General features: G+C 44.0%; 1 protein-coding gene across 1 annotated transcript in view; it reads right to left on the bottom strand.

The window, feature by feature from the left end:
* Window positions 1-27,406, bottom strand: part of CAPN10 (calpain 10) — a 61,872-nt gene that overhangs the window by 9,755 nt on the left and 24,711 nt on the right. Inside the window, exons 6-7 of the mRNA XM_088465186.1 lie at window positions 20,308-20,474; window positions 9,360-9,622 (exon numbers count right to left, since the gene is read on the bottom strand). Of these exons, the coding sequence (XP_088321312.1) occupies window positions 9,360-9,622; window positions 20,308-20,474 (430 nt within the window). The remainder of the gene's footprint in view (window positions 1-9,359; window positions 9,623-20,307; window positions 20,475-27,406) is intronic.

A 27,406-nucleotide genomic window follows, 5' to 3' on the forward strand; every position in this document is an offset into this window, starting at 1 on the left:
GGTGAGTAGAACCCAGTCATGGATCCAAAAGGGGTGTCCCTTGTCCAGATGAGAATGCTGGAGCCACCACAGTAGGGAGAGACGTACCTCCTGGAGAAGGATTAGAATCTGAGCCTTGAGGTTCGGGCGTGATTTGATCCAACGCTTCAGAATGAGTCCCTGGAGAGGTCGGGAGTGAAACTGACTGTACTCCACCATGTCGAGGGTTGAAACGAACGACCCCAGAATTTGCATGCACAAGTGAATGGACACTCGCCACTGACTGATAAAAGGTGCAAATTCTGGTTTGTAATGACAAGATCTAGTCCAGACTCTCTGAGTTCTGGAATCTAACAAGGCTCCCAGGTGGAGCATCTCCTGGGATGGAGATAGCGTTGACTTCTTCCAATTGATTATCCAACCGTGTAATTGAAGAAGTTCTACCATCAGATGTATGTGATCCCTGAGAACTGCTGGAGATTGTGCTAAGAGAAGCAAGTTGTCCAGATACGATAAAATTCTGACGCCTATGCGGAGCAGATGTGCTGAACACACGAGGGGCCGTGGACAGACCAAAGGGCAATGCTTGAAATTTATAGTGGTTGGTTTGGATAGCAAACCTGAGAAAATGTTGGTAATTGGCTCGTATAGGACATGCAAATAAGCATCCTGTATATCCAATGACGCCATAAAGTCCCCCGGTTCCAATGCTAGTATGATGGACCGAAGGGACTCCATGCGGAATTTGGGAATCCGAAGAAATTTGTTTAAGTGTTTCAAATTGAGAAAGGAGCCGTCAAAAGGAGCCGTCCTGCTTCTGAACCAGAAATAGATTGGCGTAAAAGTCTAACCCTCTCTGGGACGGTGGAACAGAAATAACGACCCCTGAGGCAATGAGAGAGCGAATAGACGCCGTGAGAGCTTCTGCCTTTTCTGGCTGAGTAGGAAGACTGGTGGAAAAACAACCTGAAAGGTGGACGCTGTCGAAAAGTGAGGGCGTAGTTTTAAAAACAGGTGCCCTGGATCTAGGAGGCTGCTCCGGTTCCTCCACTAGCAGAATAGGTTTAACTGCCCTAATAACAGCCTCTATGTCTACAGGGGGCATGGTTTCTCCCGAAACAGAAGACGACTGAAGAGGCACCATCTGAGGAGACTTCTGTATCTAAACCCTCGACTGATAACGGAGTGGAATTTCGCTTTGAGCAGGCCTACACCTATGAGCCCTATCTCTATCAAGCATTTGCTGAAAGGATGTGGACACCTGAGCTAACCCCTGGACAGACTGGGGAAAAGTTTGCTTCCAGGGTGGCTCCGCCATGGGAAGCTGTGGCACAACAACAGGGACAGGTGGCATTGGCACTAACATACGGTCTGCAAATTGTGACATAACCTGTGTAGATGAGACGCCCAAGCTGTTCTTGACTAGAAGCCATAGTCGAAGTCACCTGTTGTAGGGCTCCAAAGCAATTGACAAACAGGCCATCATGCTCCAGGTACAGAAGAGAAATGACAGTAAGACACTGTTTACACGAGCGCATTGCTGTAGCCTGGGGCTTACTGGCCACATAGAGAAATCGCTCCCCAGGGGTGAGGGAGGGGCGAACAGGAAAGCGCCAGCCTCCCCAGTCTTGTATAACCCCCAGAGAACATGGACGCCACTGCTAAAAAGCAGCCCCTACTCCATATAGAAATCCCTGGTGGGCTAGTGGTGAGCGCGGTTATACCGGAAGCTGGAGGTCTTCTGCTCCTGCGGTAACAGAAGCGAACCCGCGGCTCCCTGCATGCAGGGAGCTGTCTTACCTGCATCCCTGATGAGTGCCGGCAGCAGCTTGCGGTTCCTGCTGTGAGGGAGTCCGCGGCCAAAGATACTGACCCAGTCTCCAGTGCTGCGGCCACCGGCACTGGAGCAGCAGTGGGGGCTTCCTATAGGACGCCTTCCTCTGCCCACTCATAATAAAAACTATGGGCCGGATTCAGACTTGGGAATAGAGTGGGATATCTCTCTCAACTGATCATCTTGGCGAAACCATTCTGCACTGCAGGTGGGACAGATTTAAAATGTGCAGAGATATTTAGATTTGGGTGAAGTGTTTCCAAACTGACATGTAAATTGTAAAGTACAATTTTTTTCCTACATGCAAAATGAGCCAGTATGTACCCCACATGTAATTTTTTTTTAGATATTTACACCCCTTGCATTGCAATATGGTTTGTTCAGGTTCACAGTTGAGAGAGATATCTCACTCTGGGCCTGATTCAGAGCCGCTCGCTCTGACAGAGCGCTCGCTCTGAATCAGGGCCGGGCTCTATAATTTTTGGAGCGGCCTCTCGGACGCTCACATAGCTGTGGGTGACCACCCACAGCTATAGCGAGCGGCCATGATGATGGTCGCGATGGTCAAGACCATCGAGCTTGCGACGAAACCCTTGTGGTAGGGTCTCGTTCATCGCAAGCCCCAGATTTCGGCTGTAACAGAGCCGGAAGTTCTCCACTGACATCACTTGTGGCGGAGGCGTTCTCATGGGAACGCCTCCGTTTGGGCAGCCACCCCCCCCGGCCCACCCACCAAAGGGGGCGTGCTGTCACTCAACATTGACGGAGTGCCCGTCGCTAGCCGGGTCTCGCACATGCGCACAACGGAGCTGGCTCCGTCATGCGCATGCGCTGTGGAAAACCATCGACCCGGTTGCGAGCGCTCAGCGCTTGCGACCGGGTCTGAATAAGGCCCTATATGTTCGAAAGTAAAATAAATATAGGAGGACCACCTAAAGTAGCCCCCCATTAACCTGGTGCCCAGCTCCTGCCGTCATCAAACTTAAAACTGAGGTCCAGTGGCTGGGGGCAGGATATAAAGGAGAGGGAGCCTGGGCTTGTGGGTAATTTCCTTAACTGTTTGGTGCCCGGACTCTCCTCTCCAGGCTATACCCAGAGTCATCCCTGTGCCCCCTAGTGGAGAAGAAAAAAACAGCGGTCGCCTTATCGTAGCACTTCGTATATAAATTCAGAGACTCAGTTGCGCACAGATATACAAGTATTATATTCAGCAAAGTCTGCTGGTGCGTCCTAGTTGCATCGCATTGTAGCTAAGACGCATTTTAGGCAAAAAAGATGTAACAGAGACGCCCGGTTCTAGCAGAGTTGCTAGACACTGATGAAAATTCAACATGTTAGAATGTCGACATATCGTTCCTGGTGGCCTAGCGATCACTTATCCGATCCTGGCGGCTCCAGAGCGGCTTCTGGTCATGTGAGTGTCACTTCCGGGTAAGACCTGTGATCCTCCAGCGTTTCGATAAGTATTCTTTTGCTATCCCTACTCCTTCCCATTAGTGCCTAACCCTAACCTCCCCCCCACAGACTAATTTCTATAATAAGGTTGACATAATTAGGTTAATATGGTTGACAGTCATTAGGTTGACATAATAACCGTAAATAAACGTAGTTAAAGAGGAGAAGAGAAAACTCTCTTTTGCGGGGGCACTCTGGTATAATCTTATATGGTAAGAACAATAAATAATAATAAATAACTTTTATTGAGTATACATTAAAAAAGCCAACAACATGTCTGAGCCCGCTGATATGGTTTTAACATATGAAAGTACAATAAATAGCACAAATGTGTGAAGGTGAGTGAAATATTATAAATAGTATAACGGTCTCAATTCTCATATAATGTTGAGACCCAAATCACATAGAAAAAAAGAAAAGATCTCCAAGTCCAATGACGATTATTAGCCCAGTGGCTGATCAAGAGTTGCAACAGGCACACTGAAACATAGGGTGTAAATATAAAGATATAAAAATATAAACATAAAAAGGCTCCTCAAAAACAAATTTTATTTATTTATATATATATATATATATATATATGTTTTTTTTATGATAATCTGTTCAATACAATGTGAATATAGTATCACAATAGAGTTACAGGTACTCCCTGATGCTTGTTTATGCAAGGTCACATAATTAAAACGTGATATGTGAATCAATAGCCTATCTCATGTGACAGTCATGGGTAGTAGTGAGAGGCAGATCTCATCTATACCACCAGTGAGGTAACCCAGGTACTAATAGCTAGTAGAGTAAGAAGAAAATATGCAACTACTCCCTTATATGGAGTCTCCAAAACAGCAGCTGCTGCGTGCCATTGTACTGTATGATTGAATGGCATGTGAGCGTACTGTTAAGCACCCCCAGGGTAGGGAATAAGTAAAATGAGTATCTGCTTTTTGGACCACGTACACCAGTGGGTCCTGGTATAATTAGTGCAGGAGCCTCTGATGGCCGGACCCCAATGAGAGTACTCACAAGAATAATATTCATCAAGTGGATAAAATAACACAGCATAGGATCATGGTCTGTGCTGCTGCCAATCATATACCATAAGGTAGTGGTGAATGGTGGGAAACCCAGACCACACATGCAGTGGTAAGAGAAAAAGACAGTCAATGTAGCTGCAGTCTCTCTTGAGAGAGAGAGAGAGAGAGAGATTAGTTAAGAGAAAATATTACATAAAATAATAAATAAAATGAAAATCTATAAAAGAATTATGAGAGTAGAGAGTAAAAATGGTGATATATGTGCATTGTCAAATATAAGTATATGCAGGAAAAAGTAGTTATACTGGAAGGATTATAATGAGGATAATGACCAGAGTGTTGAAAATGAGAAAAATGAAAGAAAAAAATATATTATTAATAAAAAATCAATTAAAAGTACTATAATTGAACAAGGTCGTGAATTCAATCGGTGATCAAAAGGTGATAATATCATATTATGAATAAAATAGTGGTGAGAAATTAGGATTGAAAAAATATATTGAAAAAATATATAGCAGAGAATAAAAGTAATGCGTCATTGAGTGGGTGAAATTAGTATGTGATATTTCTAAATAAAGTGAAGTAAATATATCGTCTGAAAAATTATATATAAGAATTAGTAGATCTCAAAGGTAAGTATGATTCAAGTAAGTGGAATAAAAGGCCTTATTGTATGAATACCAGGAAAAAGTTATGTGATGAGACGTTATATAAGATAACGTCTCATCACATAAGATGTCATTGACAGATATGGCCAGAATATCATGTTAACACAATTCATCAATTGTGACGCTATGGGGGTTATATACTGCCTGGAGTGCAGCTGTAACCTGAGATATGTAGGCATGACAAGTCGCATCTTCAAACAGAGAATACTCGAGCATGTGGGAAATATCAAAAATGCAAGGAGTGACCTTGCAAAAATGAAGAAACTGACATCTGTCGCCAGACACTTTTTGAAATATCACAATGGGACAACACAATATCTGAAAGCTTTTGGTTTAGAACATGTCAGACTGGGCGTCAGAGGTGGTAACTTGATGAAAATATTGCTTTAAAGGGAAAGTAATTGGACCTTCAGACTTAATACGGTTAGCCCGAACGGGCTTAAAGAAATGATTAATTATAGCATCTTTCTGTGACATGTCTGATACGAGGAATTCTCATTCACAAAGCAGATATCGAAACAGTGGGATGATGACAGGCTCTTTAACCCCCATTTAATCTCATATCTTATATAACGTCTCATCACATAACTTTTTTCTGGTATTCATACAATAAGGCCTTTCATTCCACTTACTTGAATCATACTTACCTTTGAGATCTACTAATTCTTATATATAATTTTTCAGACAATATATTTACTTCACTTTATTTAGAAATATCACATACTAATTTCACCCACTCAATGACGCATTACTTTTATTCTCTGCTATATATTTTTTCAATATATTTTTTCAATCCTAATTTCTCACCACTATTTTATTCATAATATGATATTATCACCTTTTGATCACCGATTGAATTCACGACCTTGTTCAATTATAGTACTTTTAATTGATTTTTTATTAATAATATATTTTTTTCTTTCATTTTTCTCATTTTCAACACTCTGGTCATTATCCTCATTATAATCCTTCCAGTATAACTACTTTTTCCTGCATATACTTATATTTGACAATGCACATATATCACCATTTTTACTCTCTACTCTCATAATTCTTTTATAGATTTTCATTTTATTTATTATTTTATTTTATGTAATATTTTCTCTTAACTAATCTCTATATATATATATATATAAATATATTTTTACTAATTCCACTGTGCTTTATGAATGTCAATAATAATTTTTATTAATGGTCCTCTCATCTATAACATCATCACTAAGATAAGCTATCATTATATGTCCCATTTTTCTCTACCATTGCTGCAATCTATTTACAAGTCAGACTTCCCAGCCTGATCGTCACAAGCTTCATTTCAGCTAACTCCTCCCTTCCTATGACACTCTCTGTGGTTGTTGTGGGCCAATAGAGAGAGGGAACACTCAGACCTATCAACAAGGGCGTTACATTATAGACACACAGCTGCCGCCCTTGTATTGGCTGCCACACACGTTATAGTTCACCTGTGTATCTCAGCCCACCGGCATCTGACTGAGGAAGCGACAAGTGAAACGCGCGTCTCAGACCCGCGAATCCGGCTGTGTACAGGCAGGACTCGCTACAGCAGCACACTGACAAGGCTCCGTTGGTGGCTAACTTTTTCCCCCACCTACACCGGCTCCCTGCATGTGAGCACCCAGGTACTATCTCTATCTTTATTTCAGCGCACTCAACGGCTATTCAGGATAGGGATGAGCCAGTTACTCTGCTATACCTCATAGGTAACAGAGTTCTACTCACTCTATGTTAGCCAGACTGCAGCTACATTGACTGTCTTTTTCTCTTACCACTGCATGCGTGGTCTGGGTTTCCCACCATTCACCACTACCTTATGGTATATGATTGGCAGCAGCACAGACCATGATCCTATGCTGTGTTATTTTTATCCACTTGCTGAATATTATTCTTGTGAGTACTCTCATTGGGGTCCGGCCATCAGAGGCTCCTGCACTAATTATACCAGGACCCACTGGTGTACGTGGTCCAAAAAGCAGATACTCATTTTACTTATTCCCTACCCTGGGGGTGCTTAACAGTACGCTCACATGCCATTCAATCATACAGTACAATGGCACGCAGCAGCTGCTGTTTTGGAGACTCCATATAAGGGAGTAGTTGCATATTTTCTTCTTACTCTACTAGCTATTAGTACCTGGGTTACCTCACTGGTGGTATAGATGAGATCTGCCTCTCACTACTACCCATGACTGTCACATGAGATAGGCTATTGATTCACATATCACGTTTTAAATTATGTGACCTTGCATAAACAAGCATCAGGGAGTACCTGTAACTCTATTGTGATACTATATTCACAATGTATTGAACAGATTATCATCAAAGAAACATATATATATATATATATATATAAAAATATAAATAAAATTTGTTTTTGAGGAGCCTTTTTATGTTTATATTTTTATATCTTTATATTTACACCCTATGTTTCAGTGTGCCTGTTGCAACTCTTGATCAGCCACTGGGCTAATGTGATTTGGGTCTCAACATTATATGAGAATTGAGACCAAGTTATACTATTTATAATATTTCACTCACCTTCACACATTTGTGCTATTTATTGTACTTTTATGTCTATTTCATGTTCTATGTTTGTTGGTTTGTCATTGTCGACATTTTACGACTGCTCTTTCATATGTTAAAGCCATATCAGCGGGCTCAGACATGTTGTTGGCTTTTTTAATGTATACTCAATAAAAGTCATTTATTATTATTTATTGTTCTTACCATATAAGATTATACCAGAGTGCCCCCGCAAGAGAGAGTTTTCTCTTCTCCTCTTTAACTACGCTAATTTGTACTCTCAAGGGGAGCACCTCCACATTTGACATATGCCTTTGGATACCCGGATTAGGGCTTGATATTTACTATTGTGGATTGTCACATTTTCTTCTCATACTATATAATCACTTATCTATCTAGATATATTTAAATCCTGTGCTCTAATTACTCCCATTCCCCCTTTCCCTTGGTTTTTATAATAACCGTAAATGTCAACCTAATGACTGCATCCTTAATATCTCAGTGAAGGTGAAGAGAAGACTGCTAGCTAATCCTCACAAGGCCCATGGAACCAAGATTTGATGACTACATAACATGCCCCATCAAGGTGATGCAATTCAGATTCAACTACAAACAAATGAACCCTAATGTATGTGTGTATACGTGTGGTAGGGAACATATTGCCCGATTCAGATATAGATGCTACTGCACAGACGCACAGATGCGGCTGTACAATACAGTCCAACAAAATGCAAATGCAGCAGGAGGTAACTGTAGGAAAGAGACACCTCCTGCATTGCATTTGTGATCCAAGTGCAGCATCTGTAGACGCTGCCGCGGATCACAATTGCGACGTTTAGTCAGGCTGCGTAAGTCGGAGCTTACCTCAGCCTGGACGGTGCCGGGTCACTTGCGAGGCCAGGAAATCTGCATCCACCGACGCATACCCTGGCCTCGTCCTGGAAACAGTGGCAAGCCATGCCCCCGCTCTGGCCCCAAAACACCGTAAGGGGGGAATATGTGCGAGATCGCAGGACCCGTTCTGCACGTGGGAAGAACAGGCCCTGCATCTGTGCAGACTCCTAAACATTGGAGATGCTAACCATCAGGTTAGGGTACACCTCTAAATCAGGCCCATAGATTGTAAGCTCCACTGAAGCAGTAACTGATGTGAATGGCTAAATACTATCTGTAAAGTGCTGCAGACTTTGGGCCTTATTCAGACCCGGTCGCAAGCGCTGAGCGCTCGGTGAGTGACAGCACGCCCCCTTTGGTGGGCGGGCCGGGGGGGGGGGGGCAGCCTAGAGAACACCGACAAGTGATGTCAGTGGGAGAGCTTTCGGCTCTGTTTGAGCCGAAAGCTCTCTGGGGCTTGCGGCCACGAGACCCTACCACAAGGGTCTCGGTCGCAAGCCTGATGGTCGCGATGGTCTTGACCATCGCGACCATCATCCTGGCCGCTCGCATTAGCTGTGGGTGGCAACCCACAGCAATGCGAGCAGCCGTGAGGCCGCACAAAAAACCCCCCAAAAGACGCCCTGATTCAGAGCGAGCACTCTTTCAGAGCGTCCGGCTCTGAATCAGGGCCTTTGTGTGTACTACATAAATAACTGTTAACAAATAAATGCAGTGAAATCAGTCTGTATCACTTTCTAAGAGGACCTAGCACATAAAGGACTTAACATCACAGTAGCTTCTGAAATAAATATATTATAAGTAATATAAGTGTATATTTCAATCATTCATTAACTTATTCTCATCATGTTTCTTGATGCTAGCGACCCAGTAAATGTAAAACATGAAGTAAACATATCAGGATTCTGTATTTCTAATAAAATTTTCTCTAAAATAACAGTGACAATGTTTATTTACCTTCCAGACATGGAGTCCCATAGCATACAGAGCAGTACTGTTTGCGCTCACTCTTCTGACTGACTGACTGCTGCGCAAGCATTTGGTGGTTCCAGCTTCACCTGGTTGCCTTTGCAGAAGTGCTAAATACACTTCACTTTGCCTCCTAATGTGCAACCAGAACTTAGGGTTATCAGGAAAGCTGACATTGTTACGTGATCCACCTGCATTTTGTCCCTTAAGCCAAGAACCATAAATCTGTTGTGTGTGAAGCAGAGGGCAGCCTAGGTAAATAAAAGTTACATAAGAAAATCAGAGAACAATAATTTGTCAAAGGTTGTTAAGACCAGTGAGAATAAATGTAACACCTGTCATATTGATCACTATTGTGCTAGTGTTGCTAAATATACAGAGCAGGGGGTAACACACACCTACAAGTTTGTAAAACCCAGCGCTTCTGATCATGTTTATGCCCGATATTTACAAGGGCAGTGCTTTTACTAGCCATTTCAGGCTAGTAAAGTTTTGCCCTTTTAAGTATTAAGCACAAACACGATCAGAAGCGCCTGGTTTTATAACCCGACACTTCATAAATAAAACCTTCCTAATGCAATATATATATATATAATGTACAGAAACTGCTTATTTTGCCTAGCAGGATGCCAAGTCCTCCCCCATTATCTCATGCCAGCCTGCACTTTATCTTCATAGATATATACAGTGCATCTGGAAAGTATTCACAACGCTTCACTTTTTCCACATTTTGTTATGTTACAGCCTTATTCCAAAATGGAATAAATTCATTTTTGTCCTCAAAATTCCACACACAATACCCCATAATGACAACGTGTAAAAAGTTTGAGATTTTTGCAAATTTTATTTAAAAAAAGAAAACACATGTACATAAGTATTCGCAGACTTTGCTCAATACTTTGTTGATGCACCTTTGGCAGCAATTACAGCCTCAAGTCTTTTTGAATATGATGCCACAAGCTTGGCACACCTATCTTTGGGCAGTTTCACCCATTCCTCTTTGCAGCACCTCTCAAGCTCCATCAGGTTGGATGGGAAGCGTCGGTGCACATCCATTTTCAGATCTCTCCAGAGATGTTCAATCGGATTCAAGTCTGGGCTCTGGCTGGGCCACTCAAGGATATTCACAAAGTTGTCCTTTGATATCTTGGCTGTGTGCTTAGTGTCATTGTCCTGCTGATGAACCGTCGCCTCAGTCTAAGGTCAAGAGCGCTCTGGAGCAGGTTTTCATCCAAGATGTCTCTGTACATTGCTGAATTCATCTTTCCCTCTATCCTGACTAGTCTCCCAATTCCTGCCGCTGAAAAACATCCCCACCGCATGAAGCTGTCACCACCATCCTTCACTGTAGGGATGGTATTTGCCTGGTTTCCTGCAAACATAGCGCCTGGCATTGGCGCCAAAGAGTTCTATCTTTGTCTCATCAGACCAGAGAATTTTATTTCTCATGGTCTGAGAGTCCTTCATGTGCATTTTGGCAAACTCCAGGAGGGCTGCCATGTGCTTTTTACTAAGGAGTGGCTTCCGTCTGACCACTCTACCATACAGGCCTGATTCGTGGATTGCTGTAGAGGTGGTTGTCCTTCTGGGAGGTTCTCCTCTCTCCACAGAGGAATGCTGTAGTTCTGACAGAGTGACAATCAGGTTCTTGGTCACCTCCCTGACTAGGGGCCTTCTCCCACGATCACTCAGTTTAGACGGACAGGGAACTCTAGGTAGAGTCCTGGTGGTTCCGAACTTCTTCATTTACGGATGATGGAGGCCACTGTGCTCACTGGGACCTTCAAAGCAGCAGATCATTTTCTGTACCCATCCCCAGATTTGTGCCTCGAGACAATCCTGTCTCAGAGGTCTACAGACAATTCCTTGGACTTCATGCTTGGTCTGTGCTCTGACATGCACTGTCAAGTGTGGGACCTTATATAGACAGGTGTATGCCTTTCAAAATCATGTCCAAACAACTGAATTTACCACAGATAGACTCAAATTAAGCTGTAGGAACATCTCAAGGATGATCAGTGGAAACAGGATGCACCTGAGCTCGTGGCAAAGGATATACATGTGATTTCTTAGTTGTTTTTTTTTTTATTAAATTTGCAAAAATTTCAAAAAAACTTTTTACACGTTGTCATTATGGGGTATTGTGTGTACAATTTTGAGGACAAAAATGAATACTTTCCGGATGCAATGTATATACATATGGGTAATGGGGACTCCAGAAACCCTCATATATATTATTGATAATACTGTATGTATAATTAATAAGATATTTTCAGAATGAATCTAAATTTTATTATGATAATAGTGCTTTAAAAATTGAATGGAGAATCCTATTTTAATTGGCTAAATGTTAATTTAATCCATCAAATACAGCGACGCAGCCATACTGTTGTAGTCAAAACTGATTACAAAGATGTCATCCAGCACACTTGGTCGTCGTGATTTACAAAAAAACCCCAGCAAATATGGCAGTGGCACCATTTTTATGTAGCTGGTTATGCCAGTTAATATAACAAGATCCCGGAGAATGGGAGCATGGGGAAACTATGGGAGGGTGACACCCTGAAGGGACATTCCAACACAGCTCATATGTATAAAGGCTGCCAATTAGCTAATCACATGATCGCGCATAAAACTCTCAATATGTCCTACAAAGTAAACCTATTGATCATTGACTAATTTTAGTCATTTGCATTAGTTAAGAATAAGTCTGAATTTTATGTTGGGTATCATTAGGGACACCATGTTTGATTGTACCAACAGTATAATCTTAAATATTAAAGAATTGAGTTAAAAGTACTAAAAGGAATACAGCGATTATACGGTCATGTCTTCCCATTGAAAACTAATAGAATCGGGGGAATGGAGGAAGCCGCATCTCGTTGGAGCTCCGGGCCAGCACAGAGGAAATCTAGCCTCTATAGCCCCATCCCGGTCAGCGGAGACCTCCAGACCCTTACTTACCTTCCCCTGGCTTGTCACTGGCCCAGCGGGTGAGAGCTGCGGAATCGGGAAGCGCAGTAGGCGCTTTCGCGGGTTGCAGCTGGCCTGCTGCCTCTTGAGCCGGGGACTGGAGCGCACAGACTGGCGGCTGCGGACTTCCGGCGGCGTCATCTCTGTGGTGGGCGCCCGACGGAGTCCTCCCTGCCGCACATCGCGTGACCCCTCTCCGGCCCTCTAGCCTCGGCTGCCCCGCTGCTGTGTCAGTGCTGGTGTTCCTGCTTCTGGGGACTCCCGGGAGACAACTCTGGGAGGAAGCCCCAGCGTCCTGAAGCCTCCGGCGGCCATCTTTGATTTCCTCCTGCACGCTGCTGCTGCTGGTTATTGCTGCTGGGATACTAGTAGTGCAACCCCACTTGCTGACAGGAATATCTGCTGCCCGTGACTCCCTGGAGTAAGGGGAGGGTGGTGAGTCCCTGAGGGGAGATTATATTGTATCTCTATATACCACTGCTTTACCTGCTCCATTGTCACGTGACCTGTTAGCCCTTCTCTCTATATCTGGAGCTCCTGTATGACCATCTACACATACCCAGTTTATTTTTCACTAGCCTAACATGTGCAATCCATCTCAGCTATTTAGCTTGCTCTTGCCCTGACAATTTTTTACTTTTGTGCTGGTGGATATTTGCCATTTACTCTACGCTGGCTCCCTCTTGTGGTCTTTTGTGATAATTACATGAAGTACTAATTGCAGCCACAATTAGTGAACCTCCATGTGCTATTATATTTTCTGCCAGCCTCTCACAACCTTTTTTCTGAGGCTAAGATTGTCCTGGATGGTGCATCTCTGGAGTTAAAGATGTTTGCTTAATATTATCACCCACCCTGCCTGGATTATTATTGTAGAGCCCTGTGTCTCACTTTTTATACCGTAGTTTTTTTTATTTTTATTATTTCACTATGTCGCAGAGAGGTAAGAAACCTCCACCATCCTCTGCAAATTTATTCGGATCTAAATCCAAGGGTTCACAGAGTTCGTCATTACCCCCAGAATCCCCCTCCTTCCCTTGCTCATCCGAAGCTGGCATTGATCCTCAAATTCAAGCGGTTATGACTGGTTTGTTGGAGGGAGTTCAATCTGCATTCAAGCAAGAACTGTCAAAAGCTATAACAGAATTTAAATCAGAATTGACATCTCTTGGCAACAGAACGGATGCGCTGGAATCTAAATCGGACGACTTATGCCGTTCCCAAAATCGTCTTGATTAAGAACTCTCTAGACTTCATGACGAGGTGGAGACACTCAAAGAAAGACAAGAGGACCAAGAGAATCGTTCTCGTCGCAACAACTTACGTATCCGTAATATAGCAGAATCAGTCCTTGGTCCCTCCTTACCATCATTTCTAAAGGACTTTTTTCAACACTTAGTCCCAGCACTTACAAATGAAGATTGTTTATGTGACAGAGCCCATAGAGCACTCTGATCGAAGCCCTCTCCTACTCAACCTCCTAGAGACGTCATAGTTCGCCTGCACTATTTTCGTTCAAAGGAACGGATCTTGTTAGCTACTCGAGAGTCTCCAGTGATACCTTTCCAAGATATGTAGTTACAAATCTTTCAGGACCTGGCTCCCTCTACTATTCAGAAACGGCAGGATCTTCAGCCAGTCACTAAGATTCTACGGCAGCATCAAATCCGATATCGCTGGGGATTCCCCTTTATGCTTCAGGTTTCAGCAAACAACACTGTGCATAGTGTCAAGACCCTCACTCAAGGTCAAGATTTATTAGCCAAGCTTAATCTTCTTCCGACGCCGACTTCTGATCCGGTGTCTGCTGCAGCCTCTCCCAAACCTCAACGCTCCCAACCTCCTTCACCGGACTGGACCAGGGTGTCCCGTCACCATACTAAGGACTGTGACCCCACTTGAACTGTTCGGTCACTCCCTGGTGTATATTCTCTTTATAATAGGGTTTAAGCTCCCTACAATGTTCTTTTTGAATTTTGCTAGGAGGAACAGTCCTCCCCTCTTGGTTCTCTGCGACAAACGTAGTTATTATTTGTATGAATATCACGATGTTTAGATAATATTTCTCTCTTCCCCTTGTCTTTCCCATTTTCCTTCCTCCCCCCCTTTTTTTTTTGTTATTTTGTTTCTATATATTGACATAGGTTTATGATCCCTGTATTACAGGGATTTTTGTTTGATTTGGTTATAGCCGATCTTATATTTAAGGGTCCAGGCAGTCCTGATTCTATTGGACGGTCCTTTCACTATCCCCCACGCTCCCTTTAATATTTTTGATTAATGTTATGTTGATTGATATTATTGCGGTCCTTGATTGGGACCAAATTTGTTACCCAAATGGGTTCTCTGTTTCTTTCTTTTTTTTGTGTGTCTTTCTTTCTCTGTGGCTCTCCTGTTTTTTTCCCCTTTTTTTTCTTTCTGTCCCTAAGGGTGGCTCTATTTGGGCCAAATTTTTGACTTATTATATCTGTGTGTTATGTCTGTAGCACCTCTTTATATTTTTTTCCATGTCTCTTAAATTGCTATCAATTAATGTAAACGGTCTTAATTCTCCTAAGAAACGTACCGTTCTCTTGGGGGCTTGTAGGAGGGAGAAAGCCGGTGTTGCATTTCTACAAGAGACGCATCTTACGGGCCCGCATTCTCAGCTCCGAGGTAGGTGGTTTGCCCAGACCTTCATTGCTTCAACGAATTGTAAAAAACGTGGGGTAGCCATTTTAATTAGGCGTAATATCCCTTTTGTCCACATTACAACTGTGACAGACCCAGAGGGTAGATTTCTTATAGTGATCGGTACTCTCCGTACTGAGATTTTCACTCTGGTGTCAGTGTACGCTCCTAATCAAGACCAGCCCCAATTCTTTGATTCTCTGTTCAGGCGTATTAGCAGTGTTGCGCAGGGCCATATTATTCTGTGTGGGGATTTCAATACCATTATTGACCCCCTGTTAGACAGATCGAACCCACCTTCAAACTCCTCTGGGATGTCTCTTCCTAGAGCTTCTCGTACTCTCCTGGCTTCCCTTAAACATTATGGCCTTAGTGATATCTGGCGTCTTAAACATCCTCATAGCAAAGACTATACTCATTTTTCATCTCCACACCAACATTATTCCAGGATAGATATGATCCACATTTCTTCCACTATTACCTCTCTGGTTACGGAAGCAGGTATTTCCCCCTTTACAAGGACAGACCATGCAGGTGTCTATATTCTTTTAGATGTTCATCGCTCTCCTTGTGGGAAGCGTAACTGGCGTCTTGATGACTCCCTTTTACAACATCCCCCTGCTCTGCTAGAAATAAAATTGGCGATGACCCGCTACTTTGAGGAGAATACCTCTCCTGATATTACCTCTAGTATCCTCTGGGAAGCCCATAAGGCTACTATACGGGGTTTTCTCATTTCTAAAACCTCAGCGGTTAGGAAAGCGGCTGCACAAGAAATTCATTCCCTTGAGTCACAAATCTCAGTACTATTGATTCAACATAAAACATCCCCTAGCGCCTCCGTGCTAACCCAAATTGAGAAACTACGAGGTCAGCTTAATGCCCTTCTGTCTCGTCGCGCTGCGCTTATCTTGCAAAAACTTCGTCAACGCTTTTATGATAAATCTAACAAAATTGATTCCTTATTAGCTAATAAACTGCGTCGCAGACAAGCATTAGGTGCGATAGACAAATTACACTCTCCGTCTTCTGGTTCTCTAACCTATGATCCTGAGGTTATGGCTGAGGAATTTCTGACCTTTTATAGTTCCCTTTATAATTTATCAGATTCTTCTTATCCCACTTCTGCTGGAGCCGAGGGAGTGCGCTCATATTTGTCCTCTACTTCCCTACCCAGGCTCTCAGAATCCCAATTATCTACTCTCAATGACCGTATTTCAGATGAAGAGACAATAGCTGCTATTAGATCAATGCGTTCCTCTGCCGCCCCAGGCCCTGATGGGTTTACAGCCCAATATTATAAACTGTTTACAAAGGAACTTGCCCCACATCTTACATCTCTATTTAATGATATTTTGGAGGGCGCTTCTTCTGCTCCTGATACAACTCGGGCCGACATTGTAGTGATCCCTAAACCTGATCGGGATCCTACTCATTGTATTAACTATAGACCGATTTCATTATTAAACGTCGACCTGAAAATTTATGCTAAAATCTTAGCGACTCGGTTAGCTCCTTTGCTTTCTTATTTGATACATCCGGATCAGGTCGGGTTTATACCTGGACGTCAGGCATCGGACAACACCAGACGGGCCATTCATCTGATACATTCTATTCATAAAAGGAAACTTCCTTCTCGGATTTTAGCTCTAGACGCGGAGAAGGCCTTCGACCGCATGTCCTGGCCCTTCATATTCGCTGTCCTAGACAAAATGGGATTTTCAGGCAAATTTTTAGATGGCATTGTGGCACTTTACCGTTCCCCCATAGCACGAGTTTCGGTTAATGGTGTCTACTCCTCTAGTTTTGGGATAACTAACGGTACTCGGCAGGGTTGTCCCCTCTCTCCCTTAATATTTGCTCTTATTATGGAACCCCTGGCGGCAAAGATCCGTTGTAATAGAGCTATCTCGGGAGTATCCACTGGCCCCTCGGAATATAAAATCGCATTATATGCTGACGATATTTTAGTCTCTCTCACTGACCCAGCTCAATCCCTAAATTCACTTTTAGAGGAAATAAATTCATATTCCCAGCACTCGAGTTATAAAATTAATGTTACCAAGACTGAAGTTCTTGATTTCTATATCCCTGCTACCCTAAAGCAAACACTAGAGGCCATCCTCCCTTGTACCTGGCATAAAAAAAAGATTAAATATCTTGGTGTTTTCTTAACTCATCATCATCATCAGCTGTTTCAGGCAAATTTTCCCCGCCTTCTAGATTGTATTAAGTCTGATTTGTATGACTGGTCCAATTATTTTATTTCTTGGATAGGTAGAATACATTCAGTTAAGATGAGCGTTCTCCCTCGGCTCTTGTATCTATTTCAGACCCTTCCGATCTACATTCCTCCATACGTGTTCAAATTCCTTCAGTACCAAACCTCATATTTCATATGGAACCGGAAACATCCGCGGATCAGACTAAAGTTGCTTCAGCGGCCTTCCAGGGGTGGGGGTTTGGGTATTCCTGATTTTAAAAAATATTATTATGCTGCGCAGCTCTCTCATTGTGCTCAGTGGTGTAACTTCGCTGCGGGGAAGGTCTGGGTGGCTATCGAGGCCGAGGAACTGGGACTGGCTACTGTATCCTCCCTCTTGTGGATACCTAAGATTCATCGTCCCCGGACAGTTTCTTCTCATCCTGTAATTTCCCGTTCTTTAGCAATTTGGGATTTAACCAATAGATGTTTTAAGTTAGCTCCAGCCCCGTCCCCTTTGATTCCACTACTTCATAATCCATCTTTTTCCTCCTGGTTTATGTAAGTCATCTTTTACTGCCTGGTCATCGAGTAATATCTATTATGTAAATGATATCACTATAGATACTAATTTCCCACAATTTTCTGAAAACCGGGATAGAGTGGCAATTCCATCCAAAGATTTTTTCCGGTTCCTACAAATTAGACATTTCCACTCCAAAATTAGCTCGATTCTGATTAGCAGATCTTTGACTTCTTTTGAGTCTTTATGTTGGAGACGACCCTCCACTAGGGGTCTTATTTCTACTATTTATTCCTTACTAGGGGAAGAAGTAAGCTCCAATCGGGATCCTCATGAGTTAGCGTGGGAACGAGATTTGGGACACTCTATAGATGCTGAGGATTGGACGGAGATATGGGACAATGCTGCCACCAGTTCTATTTGCGTCAAAATTAAGGAAAATATTTATAAATTGCTATACCGATGGTATTATGTACCATCGCGGCTACAAGTAATGTTTCCCGATGCTTCGGATAGATGTTGGAGGGGTTGCGGTGGAGAGGGCAATTTTTTGCATATCTGGTGGACTTGTCCCAAACTAACTAGTATATGGCGGGAGGTTCTCGCTCTCCTCTCGCACCTCTTCGATATTACGATTCCCTCTGATCCTCGGCATTTTCTACTTCCCTTGAATTTGCCTTCTCTGTCCCGGTTTCAGAATAGGTTATTCCGACATATAGTGTCTGCTATGACCTGCCAAATTGCAGCGGATTGCAAAAACCCTCATCCCTCTCCGATGCAGGCAATATTATCACGTATCTGGTATATATACAAGATGGAATACATGACAGCTTTATTACGTAATACTTCCAAAACCTTTGATAAAATATGGTCCCCTTGGCTGACATACGAAGAAAAGACACAAAGACACAAAGTGTTGTTTTAATCAATAAAGTTTTAAGAAAAAAAGAAAAGGAAACCATAGAGGAGGAATAAAAGGGCCCCCCAGGGAAGCGAACGTCATCCTTGACAAAGTACGTGAGGTACGAAACGCGTTGGAGACGGCATAGTTTGCAGGCTTCTCGTTTGATCTCCCCACTCCACCAGAAGCAAGACGCTGCTGACCGCCGTGTAAGGAGGCACAGCACGCCAAAGCCGAAAGGGACGGAGGAGACACCGCGCGCCGCATAGCTGAAGGAGTACCGGAGGGACGGCAACTATAGGGTAAGAGTAGGGGCAGTGTACTATTCTACAAACACCCATGTTCCCGCAATCACCGGACTACCTTTGAGACATTCTACTCCATACCACTCTGTCACAAAAAAGAGCTACTGTATAAACAACGAGTGGGTAAGGAGATTTTTATTTAATATTTTAAGTAAATCGTGGTTCATTTATTTACTTATTTCTACACACAGTACATGTCCAAGCGCTCGTTTTTAACATTAATTTATGACATACCAAAATGTTTCCTCTCCATTTAACAATTAATTTTTCCTTTTATATTTTTTCTCTATTATGTTTAGTTTGAAAGAGAGTGATCCTATATGGAGTTCACCCATTCTTTTCTCCTCTTATTCTCCTTTGTCTTTCCTAAAGTCTTTCTTTTCCTTTTTTCTCTTTATTTTTTCTCTATTTTTAAACGGATTGCCACACCGTTGCTGCATGATTTTTCTCTTGCTTCTATATTCCTTCTTTTCTTATAATGAGAAAATCTTCTATTATATTATATTATATTATTATTCTGAAATAGTACAGTTCCCATTATAAAAGTATGTTATGTACTGTACCTTATTTTTAAATATTGGAATGTACTGTTCTCTTTGTGATTTGCTCAATAAAAAGAGTTTATAAAAAAAAAAAAAAAGAAAACTAATAGAATCAGAATTTTTTTTTTGGGAAAAAAATAATAATACTGATTTAGGTTCTGTAACCTCCATGTTTAAAAAGACCAAATATATATCTTAAAAGGGAGACAGAAGGAGACCTCCTTCAGTTTAATATGTATTTAATTTTTGTTGGTTGGCATACACACACACCATATAGAATGCAAAGTTCATTCATCATATCCCTGAGGAAGCTGTCATCTCAGCGAACCCTGTTGCCTGGTGATTGCTTGCTGAATGCCTTGGTTCCACATGGTATTAAGAGCTGCTTATTTGGAAGAATACAGTGATTCATTGGAGTAATTATATGGTATGCTTATTAAAATCATTTAATATGTACATGTTTTTAATCTGGTGTTTTATAAGAATTAAATCCACTACTACTAAATTATGAGGAATCTCTGTGGTGAATTTGGTGGGTTTAATTTCATAACACACTTCAGGCTGTGGTATTAGTGTATATAGAATACCTACATTTGAATCAGAGGAAAACCAATGTTAGAGATATCAGAAAAGCTATAAAACAATTATAAAACAATTATTCTAATGTATTCACAATATTATTGATTACCAGTGCCATTAACATACTACACTTTTATTTGTATAGTTTTATTATATATCCTTTTAGGACCCTACTGGTTGGGAACATATGTTTATGCTCTACACTAGAACATGTTTAAATGCACAATTACCTTCACTCACCAGTCCAGAAACTTTGTATATGTTCTTTCTCATTCACTGGAAATGCCACTGTAACCTCATTAAACTCGTGCAAGAATTCTTCTTTTTCCACCCAGAATTCTCCATCCTGGATTTGAGACAGAAACCGTGAACTTTTTGTCTGATCCATCAAAGCCCATCTATCACCACTGAGGATAGAGACAAATGTAGGGTTGGATTTGGGTACTCTGGATATTATCAATGTTATATATTAAATAATTGCAGCCATAAACACAAATCTTCAACTCTTATGTTGTTCTAGTAAGGCAATCCACCAGCAACGTAAATTAGTTTTTTATTATCAACATTATTAACTTTTTTTTTAATTTGTGTGTTTGTTTGCCCAAAAAGGAAAAGGGATACAGAAGGAAAAAAGGGAATCAGGGAGGGAGAGGAAACACCATTGTTATTAATGGAAGTCACAGAAACAAGACTTCAGCATCAAATCAGAGTCATGGGAAACCAATGGTCAACAAATAAATGAAGAACCGATCCTGTTTCTAAGCTTTGAGCTAGGGGTAACGTGGGGAACTCCCTGCGCATTTTGTCTTGTCTACATCGTCAGTGGTCACATGGGGGTGATATTAGCTGGGCAACGCACACTGAGACAAAGTGCTGCACGTCTGCACTATCCGTCTACCCTCTCTGTAATGTTCCCACCATCCAATCCACACACTGCCTCTTAAAGATGGGCTATGGGTCTCAGATAGGAGGGATCTAGTTCAGGGCAGGCTCTGGACATAGGCGACCTAGGCACTTGCCTAGAATGACCTAGCTCGAGAGGGGGGGCTAGGGTTACCACCCGTCCAGGATTACTCAAGACAATCCTGTTTGTCCTGTGGACAGATAGACTCAGGGGTCCTATGTGCAGACTGTCACGTGGGGTCTGATGATGGCTCAGTTCCTGGGAGCACAAAACCTGTCATGGTGGAGCCAGCGTTGGCTCAGGCTTTGGGAAGTTCTGTGCATGAGCTGGTTAAGTTGGTGGCTCACCAGTGGGAGAAACAAGCTAGGGAGCCTCCTGCACCTGCTGTCCTGGCGCACATGCAGGACTTCTAGGGGGTGTCGGGGTCTCTTCCTGCTCCAGTTGCAGAGCCTGCTTGAGTTCATTCCACAAAGCGTTCGGGTTCTGGGTTTGCAAAGGTCTCTTCATACTTAGAAAGTTCTGTGTGCCCCTGTAACCAAGTTACAGGGGCACACTGATATATTATCACTCACCCAGTATTCCTTTGGAGGATTCCAAGTCAGAGGAAGAGGAGGGTGATGGATGACTTCCCTCTTCAGGATAGTTTCCTCTGGTCAGGGTGTTGAGGATCTGATTACGGTGACCCATTAGTCTTTGGACTGCTTGGACATGGATTCTTCAACAAAGACTGCCAGCCATTGTAAGCGCACAAAAAAAGAGAATGGTTACTTTTCGGCCCTCTTCAGATCTCTCTAAATTGAGGATGCTTGGAATGCGCCGGATAATTAAATTCACCATACCCCAAAAATTTGGATCTCTCTATCTGCTGCCTGTGGATCACAAGTGGGAACAGCCTCCTAAGGTGGATGCTCCAGGGGCACATTTGGCTAAGACCACCACTCTTCTGGTTCCAGAGTCGGTGTCCTTTAGGAAACCTCTTCAACGAAATGCTAGATGGGTTCCTTTGGTCTATTTTTATGGGCGCCATTCATGGGTCCATTCGGCCAATACAGGATACGGCATGTGTGGCTAGAGCCATGGAGCGTTAGTTAGACTAGCTACTCGGTGGACTTCAGACAGTTCCTTCTAAGGAGGATCTGCTGGATTTGGCAGAACAAATCCAAGGCACTGTGGAGTATGTTTGTGAGTAGGTGCAGGATGTGTCAACAACAGGCTTCCAGGGTCATGGCAACGGCTAGCTCTGTCAGACGGGCTCTGTGATTGTGCTCCTGGGCAGCTGATTTGTATTCCTAGTGTTCTCTTGAGGCGCTTCTCTTCGTGGCAGCATTCTCTTTAGGCCAGCATTGGACAAGGTGATTGCGTTAGCCACGGGTGGTAAAAGTACTTCCCTTCCAGTGTCCATGACGAAACCTAAGGGTCCTCGGTTCCATCCTTTTCATGCTTCCTTTCGGGGCGGGTCAGCAGCTAAAGGGAAAGCCTCCCCATGTAGGCTATTTTCTAGCCGAAGCTTAGCGCATCAAGGTGGATCCACCTGGTCTAGTAGAAGCTAAGGATCCAAGGAGAAGCCTAGCATCTTACCAGGTGGCTTCCTGCCTGTCTCGGTCGAAAGTGAGAGGTTGTCTGCTGTACTTCAGAGACAGGTGGGATAGGTTCTCCACGGGCCACTGGGTGTTGGTGGTCATTCAACAGGCTATATTATCGATCTGAAGGTGGGTTTTTTTGCCACACATCCAAGGGTTAATGTGAGACGGGCAGCTTTGGAGCAGATCATTGCTTCTTTATCAGTTGATGTGATTGTTCAGCGGACCAGGGGTTTTTACTCAAAAGTGTTTCTAGTTCAAAAGCTGGACTGGTTGTATCGACCCATTCTCAACCTCACAGGGTGTGTGATCCTTGATGTCACTGGAGCTGACAAATACAGATGATGCTCATTTGTCCCTTGAGGCAAAAGGTACAAGATATACAGATGCCTACAGAGATATTGATGACTCCCAAGGATGAGACTGTGGTGTCGCCATGTGATCAAAGTGATGTGAATGTGACCAGGTAACACAATTTTGCAGTGGAAAGCAGAGCCTTAAAGAAAGTTAATATTGTCAGTTGTGTGAAGACTAATACTCCTGTATGTGAAATAGTGTCTTTATGCAACCAGGATAGAATTTGCAATACAGCTGAATTTGTCTGTGAGAAAGTGAAGTTGTCTCACACTACAAGGCGAGACGCAAGTAAACCAGCTAAACAGAAGCTGAGATTCAAGACCTCTGTGGAGGGTGAATCTGAATCTGTGTAGATGAAACATGTTGAAGTTGTTCACCATATTGTCAAGGCCCAATAAGTGAATGACCAAGAAGATCAAAGAGATATGAGCATTGTTGAAGTGGCAGAAAGACCTGAAACCCATGAGTTTGTACATCAATGGAATAAATATTGAGATATATGGTAAGAGCTTACCTTTGTTATCTCTTTCCTCGAAGTCCATAGGGTACACAGGGATACCTTGGGGTATCGGTGATGCAGTCATCTGGGCACCTTACACAGTAAATCTTTCTCCCAGGATGCACTTGTGTCTCCCTCTATACCCCGCCCCCAGGCCAAAGGCAAAGTCTGGAACACTCAAGAATCACATTCTCAAACAGAAGGAGACGGAAAACCGGTGACCAGAGCGAAGGCCATCTGAAGCACAGGTGCGTCAGGGTGGGTGCCCTGTGGACCCTATGGACTTCCAGGAAAGAGTGATAACAAAGGTAAGTTCTTACCATATATCTAATTTTCCTCTTCAGACCATGGGATGTCCGAAATCAGTCCCTTTAAGGGTGGGGACGCTCCTGTGCAGAGAGGAAAATCCGCCATCCAAAGGAAGCATCCTGAGAGGCAAAGGTATCAAATGCATAATACCTCAGAAAGGTCAGGACAGAAGACCACGTGGCCGCCTTACAAAGCTGAACAGCCGAGGCGCCACGGCAAGCTGCCCATGAAAGATCCACAGACTGAGTAGAATGAGGAGTAACAGAGGGCGGCACTGGAAGTGTTACGAATTCCGATGTCTACTCCATGTGAGACCACAAGAACCCAGCTAGCAAGATCTTCCACCAATAACAACCGCCCGTTGTTCCCTTAGAACTAGGATACGTTCTCCGGTACTTAGGCGGCCACCTGGACTTATGCTCGAGGTAGTAGCGGCTCACAGGGAGATACATGGGATTTCAATAGGTAAAAATTGACAGTTAGGACTGACACAGTTGATGGTGATAAGGATATCGATCGTGCGGCCATAGTGCCGATAGTGCGTCAATAGCCATTAAAGTACTGTTTGGAATTACAATGGATTGGGAGCCGATGGTGCGGCAATTATGCCGATGGTTCGGCAATGGTGCGGCTCTAGCTGTGAGAGTACAGCTTAGTTTTTGGATAATGGCTTGGGAGCCGATGGTGCAGCAATGATGCCGATGGTGCGGCAATAGCCGTTGGTGTGGCTATAGTCGTGAGAGTACAGTTTGTTTTTTTGGACAATGGCAATTGTGCCGATGGTGCGGCTATAGCCGTGAGAGTACAGTTTGGTTTTTAGGACAATGGCTTGGGAACCGATGGTGCGGCAATGGTGCCGATGGTGCAACAATGATGCCGATGGTGCGGCAATAGCTGTTGGTGTGGCTATAGTCGTGAGAGTACAGTTTGTTTTTTTGGACAATGGCAATTGTGCCGATGGTGCGGCAATAGCCGTTGGTGTGGCTATAGCAGTGAGAGTACAGTTTGGATTTTAGGACAATGGCTTGGGAGCCGATGGTGCGGCAATTGTGCCGATGGTGCAGCGATTGTGCGGCAATAGCCGTTGGTGCGCCTATAGCCCTGAGAGTACAGTTTGTCTTTTTGACAATGGCTTGGGAGACGATGGTGCGGCAATTGTGCCGATGGTGCGGCAATAGCCGTTGGTGCAGCTATAGCCGTGAGAGTACAGTTTGGTTGAAGAACAGATGGCAGCACGGGGGCTGCTTGGTGCGACTGGAAGCCGTATGGAGATAGCTGAGCAGACAGCAGCACAGGGCTGCTTGGTGCGGCTGGAAGCCGTATGGAGATAGCCGAGCAGATGGCAGCACGGGGCTGCTAGATGCGGCTAGGAAGCCGTATGAAAGTTCAGTGAACAGATGGTAACACAGGGGCTGCTTTATACGGCTAGGAAGCCGAATAGGTGTTCGTATCAACAGGAGAACAGGAACAACCTGACTATGCAGCCAGGCCGAGGGAACTCAGACACTCTATAGTCGGCACAGCTGCAATAGTCCAGTGAGTATAAATAGGCTGAAGTCCCAATCAGGTTTGCACTTGTGGAATACACATCACTTTCTGAGGCGTGCCGATCGCCTAGCAACAGGAGGAACTGGAGTATCCCTGTCCTGTCTGGGCATACTGTCAGAAATCGTTAAGTCGTGACCGCGACTTGTAACAGGAAGGCCCTCATGCGTGTAAGCCTCAGAGATCGTCAAGCCACCTAGCCAAAGTTTGTTTATTGGCTGGCCATCCCTTCTTGTGGAAGCCGTAGAGGGAGTCTGACTTCCGAAGGGAACTGGTACAGTCCACAAAAATCCTGATGGCACGCACCACATCCAATGAGGCCTCACCTACCCGAGAGGTCTGGAGAATTAAAGGCCCGTACAATAATTTCGTCATTAATGTGGAAACTAGAAACCACCTTAGGAAGCACGAGTCTGAAGCACCGCCCTGTCCTTGTGAAAAAACAGAAATGGCAAGAGAGAGCCCACAAGTCTGACACTCTTCTGGCAGAAGCAATAGCCAGAAGAAAAACAGTCTTAGCTGTAAGCCATTTGAGATCCACTGAGTCCAGGGGTTCAAATGGAGGACCCTGGACGGCTCTAAGGACAACAGCCAAATACCAAGGAGGGACAAAGGGAGGCTGAATGCGAAGAACACCCTGTAGGAAAGTGCGGATATCAGGAAGAGGAGCAATCCTTCGCTGGAACCACACTGAAAGAGCAGAGACACCTGCACCTTCAGCAAGGCAAGGCGGAGAACAAGATCCAAACCCGCCTGCAAGAAAGCCAAAACTCTGGATATCTGAAACACCTGGGGATCGTAACCTTTGGGACAACACCATTGAAAGTAGGTGTGCTCTGAGCATGGTGTTAACCACAGAGCCAGAAAAACCCTTGGACCTTAGGAGGGATGCCTCAAGAGCCACGCCGTGAAAGAGAGACGACCCAGGTGCGGGTAAAGGCAAGGACCTTGAGACAACAGCCACGGAGTGTCGATGGAGAGACTCTGAAGACCTGAGTACCAGTGACGTCTGGGCCACGCTGGTACCACCAGCAGGACAGTGCCTCCTTCTTGTTTGAAATTCCGAAGTACTCAAGGAAGAAAGGAGGAGATTGGAGGAAACAGGTACGCAAACTGGAAGGTCTACTTGACTGACACAGCATCTACCAAGAGAGTCTTGGCGTTCCTTGTCCTGAACCCGTACACTGGCAGTTTATGATTGTGTCGGGAGGCCATGAGGTCCACATCCGGAAGGCCCCACTTGTCCACTAGGAGCAGAAACACTTCTTGGTGAAGAGACCATTCCCCGGGATGCACGTCGTGATGGCTGAGGAAGTCCACTTCCCTATTGAGAACTCCTGGAATGAACACTGCCGATATGGCTGGGAGATGACCTTCCGCCCATGTCAGAATGCGTGACACCTCTGTCATTGCCGCTTGACTTCGAGTTCCTCCTTGATGGTTGATGTAAGCCACAGTCGTGACGTTGTCTGAACTTGCACGGGTTATCCATGAAGTATGAGTTTGGCGTGTTGCAGGGCCCTGAAGGGAAGTATGTGTCTGGCGTGTTGCAGGGCCCTGAAGAACGCCCGAAGTTCCAATATGTTGATTGGCAGGGCAGACTCCTCTGCTGTCCACGTTCCTGAAACGACTGTGGACCAGTCACCGCGCCCCAACCCCGAACACTGGCGTCTGTCGTCAGGAGGACCCAGGTGAGGTGATTCGTCAGCAGCCACCAAGCAAGAAACAGACGCACCTCCGGAGCGAGCACCATCGTTTATGCCTTTATCCGATGAGGTAATCCGTCCCACCTAGAGTAGATCAATTTCTGTAGAGGCCCAGAATGAAACTGGGCATATTCCACCATGTCGAAAGTAGACACCATGGATCCCAATAACTGCATCGCTGAGTGGATGGACACTCTCAGACTGTGGAGGCATCTGCGTAATCGAGTCTGCAAAGTGGAGATCTTTTCCGCAGTCAGAAAGATCAGCTGTTGTTGTGAATCCAACAGAGCTCCCAGATGGAGCATCCTTAGAGAAGGAATCAGGGTGGACTTCCTAATTGATCAACCACACGTGCGCCTGAAGCACCGATATTGTCAGCTATAGGTAGTGGTGAAGTACCTCTGGAGATCCTTCCAACAGTAACAGGTCGTCCAGGTAG

Source organism: Taudactylus pleione, unplaced genomic scaffold (assembly GCF_031769625.1).
Source record: "Taudactylus pleione unplaced genomic scaffold, aTauple2 ptg001903l, whole genome shotgun sequence".
NCBI classification, from domain to species: Eukaryota; Metazoa; Chordata; class Amphibia; order Anura; family Myobatrachidae; genus Taudactylus; species Taudactylus pleione.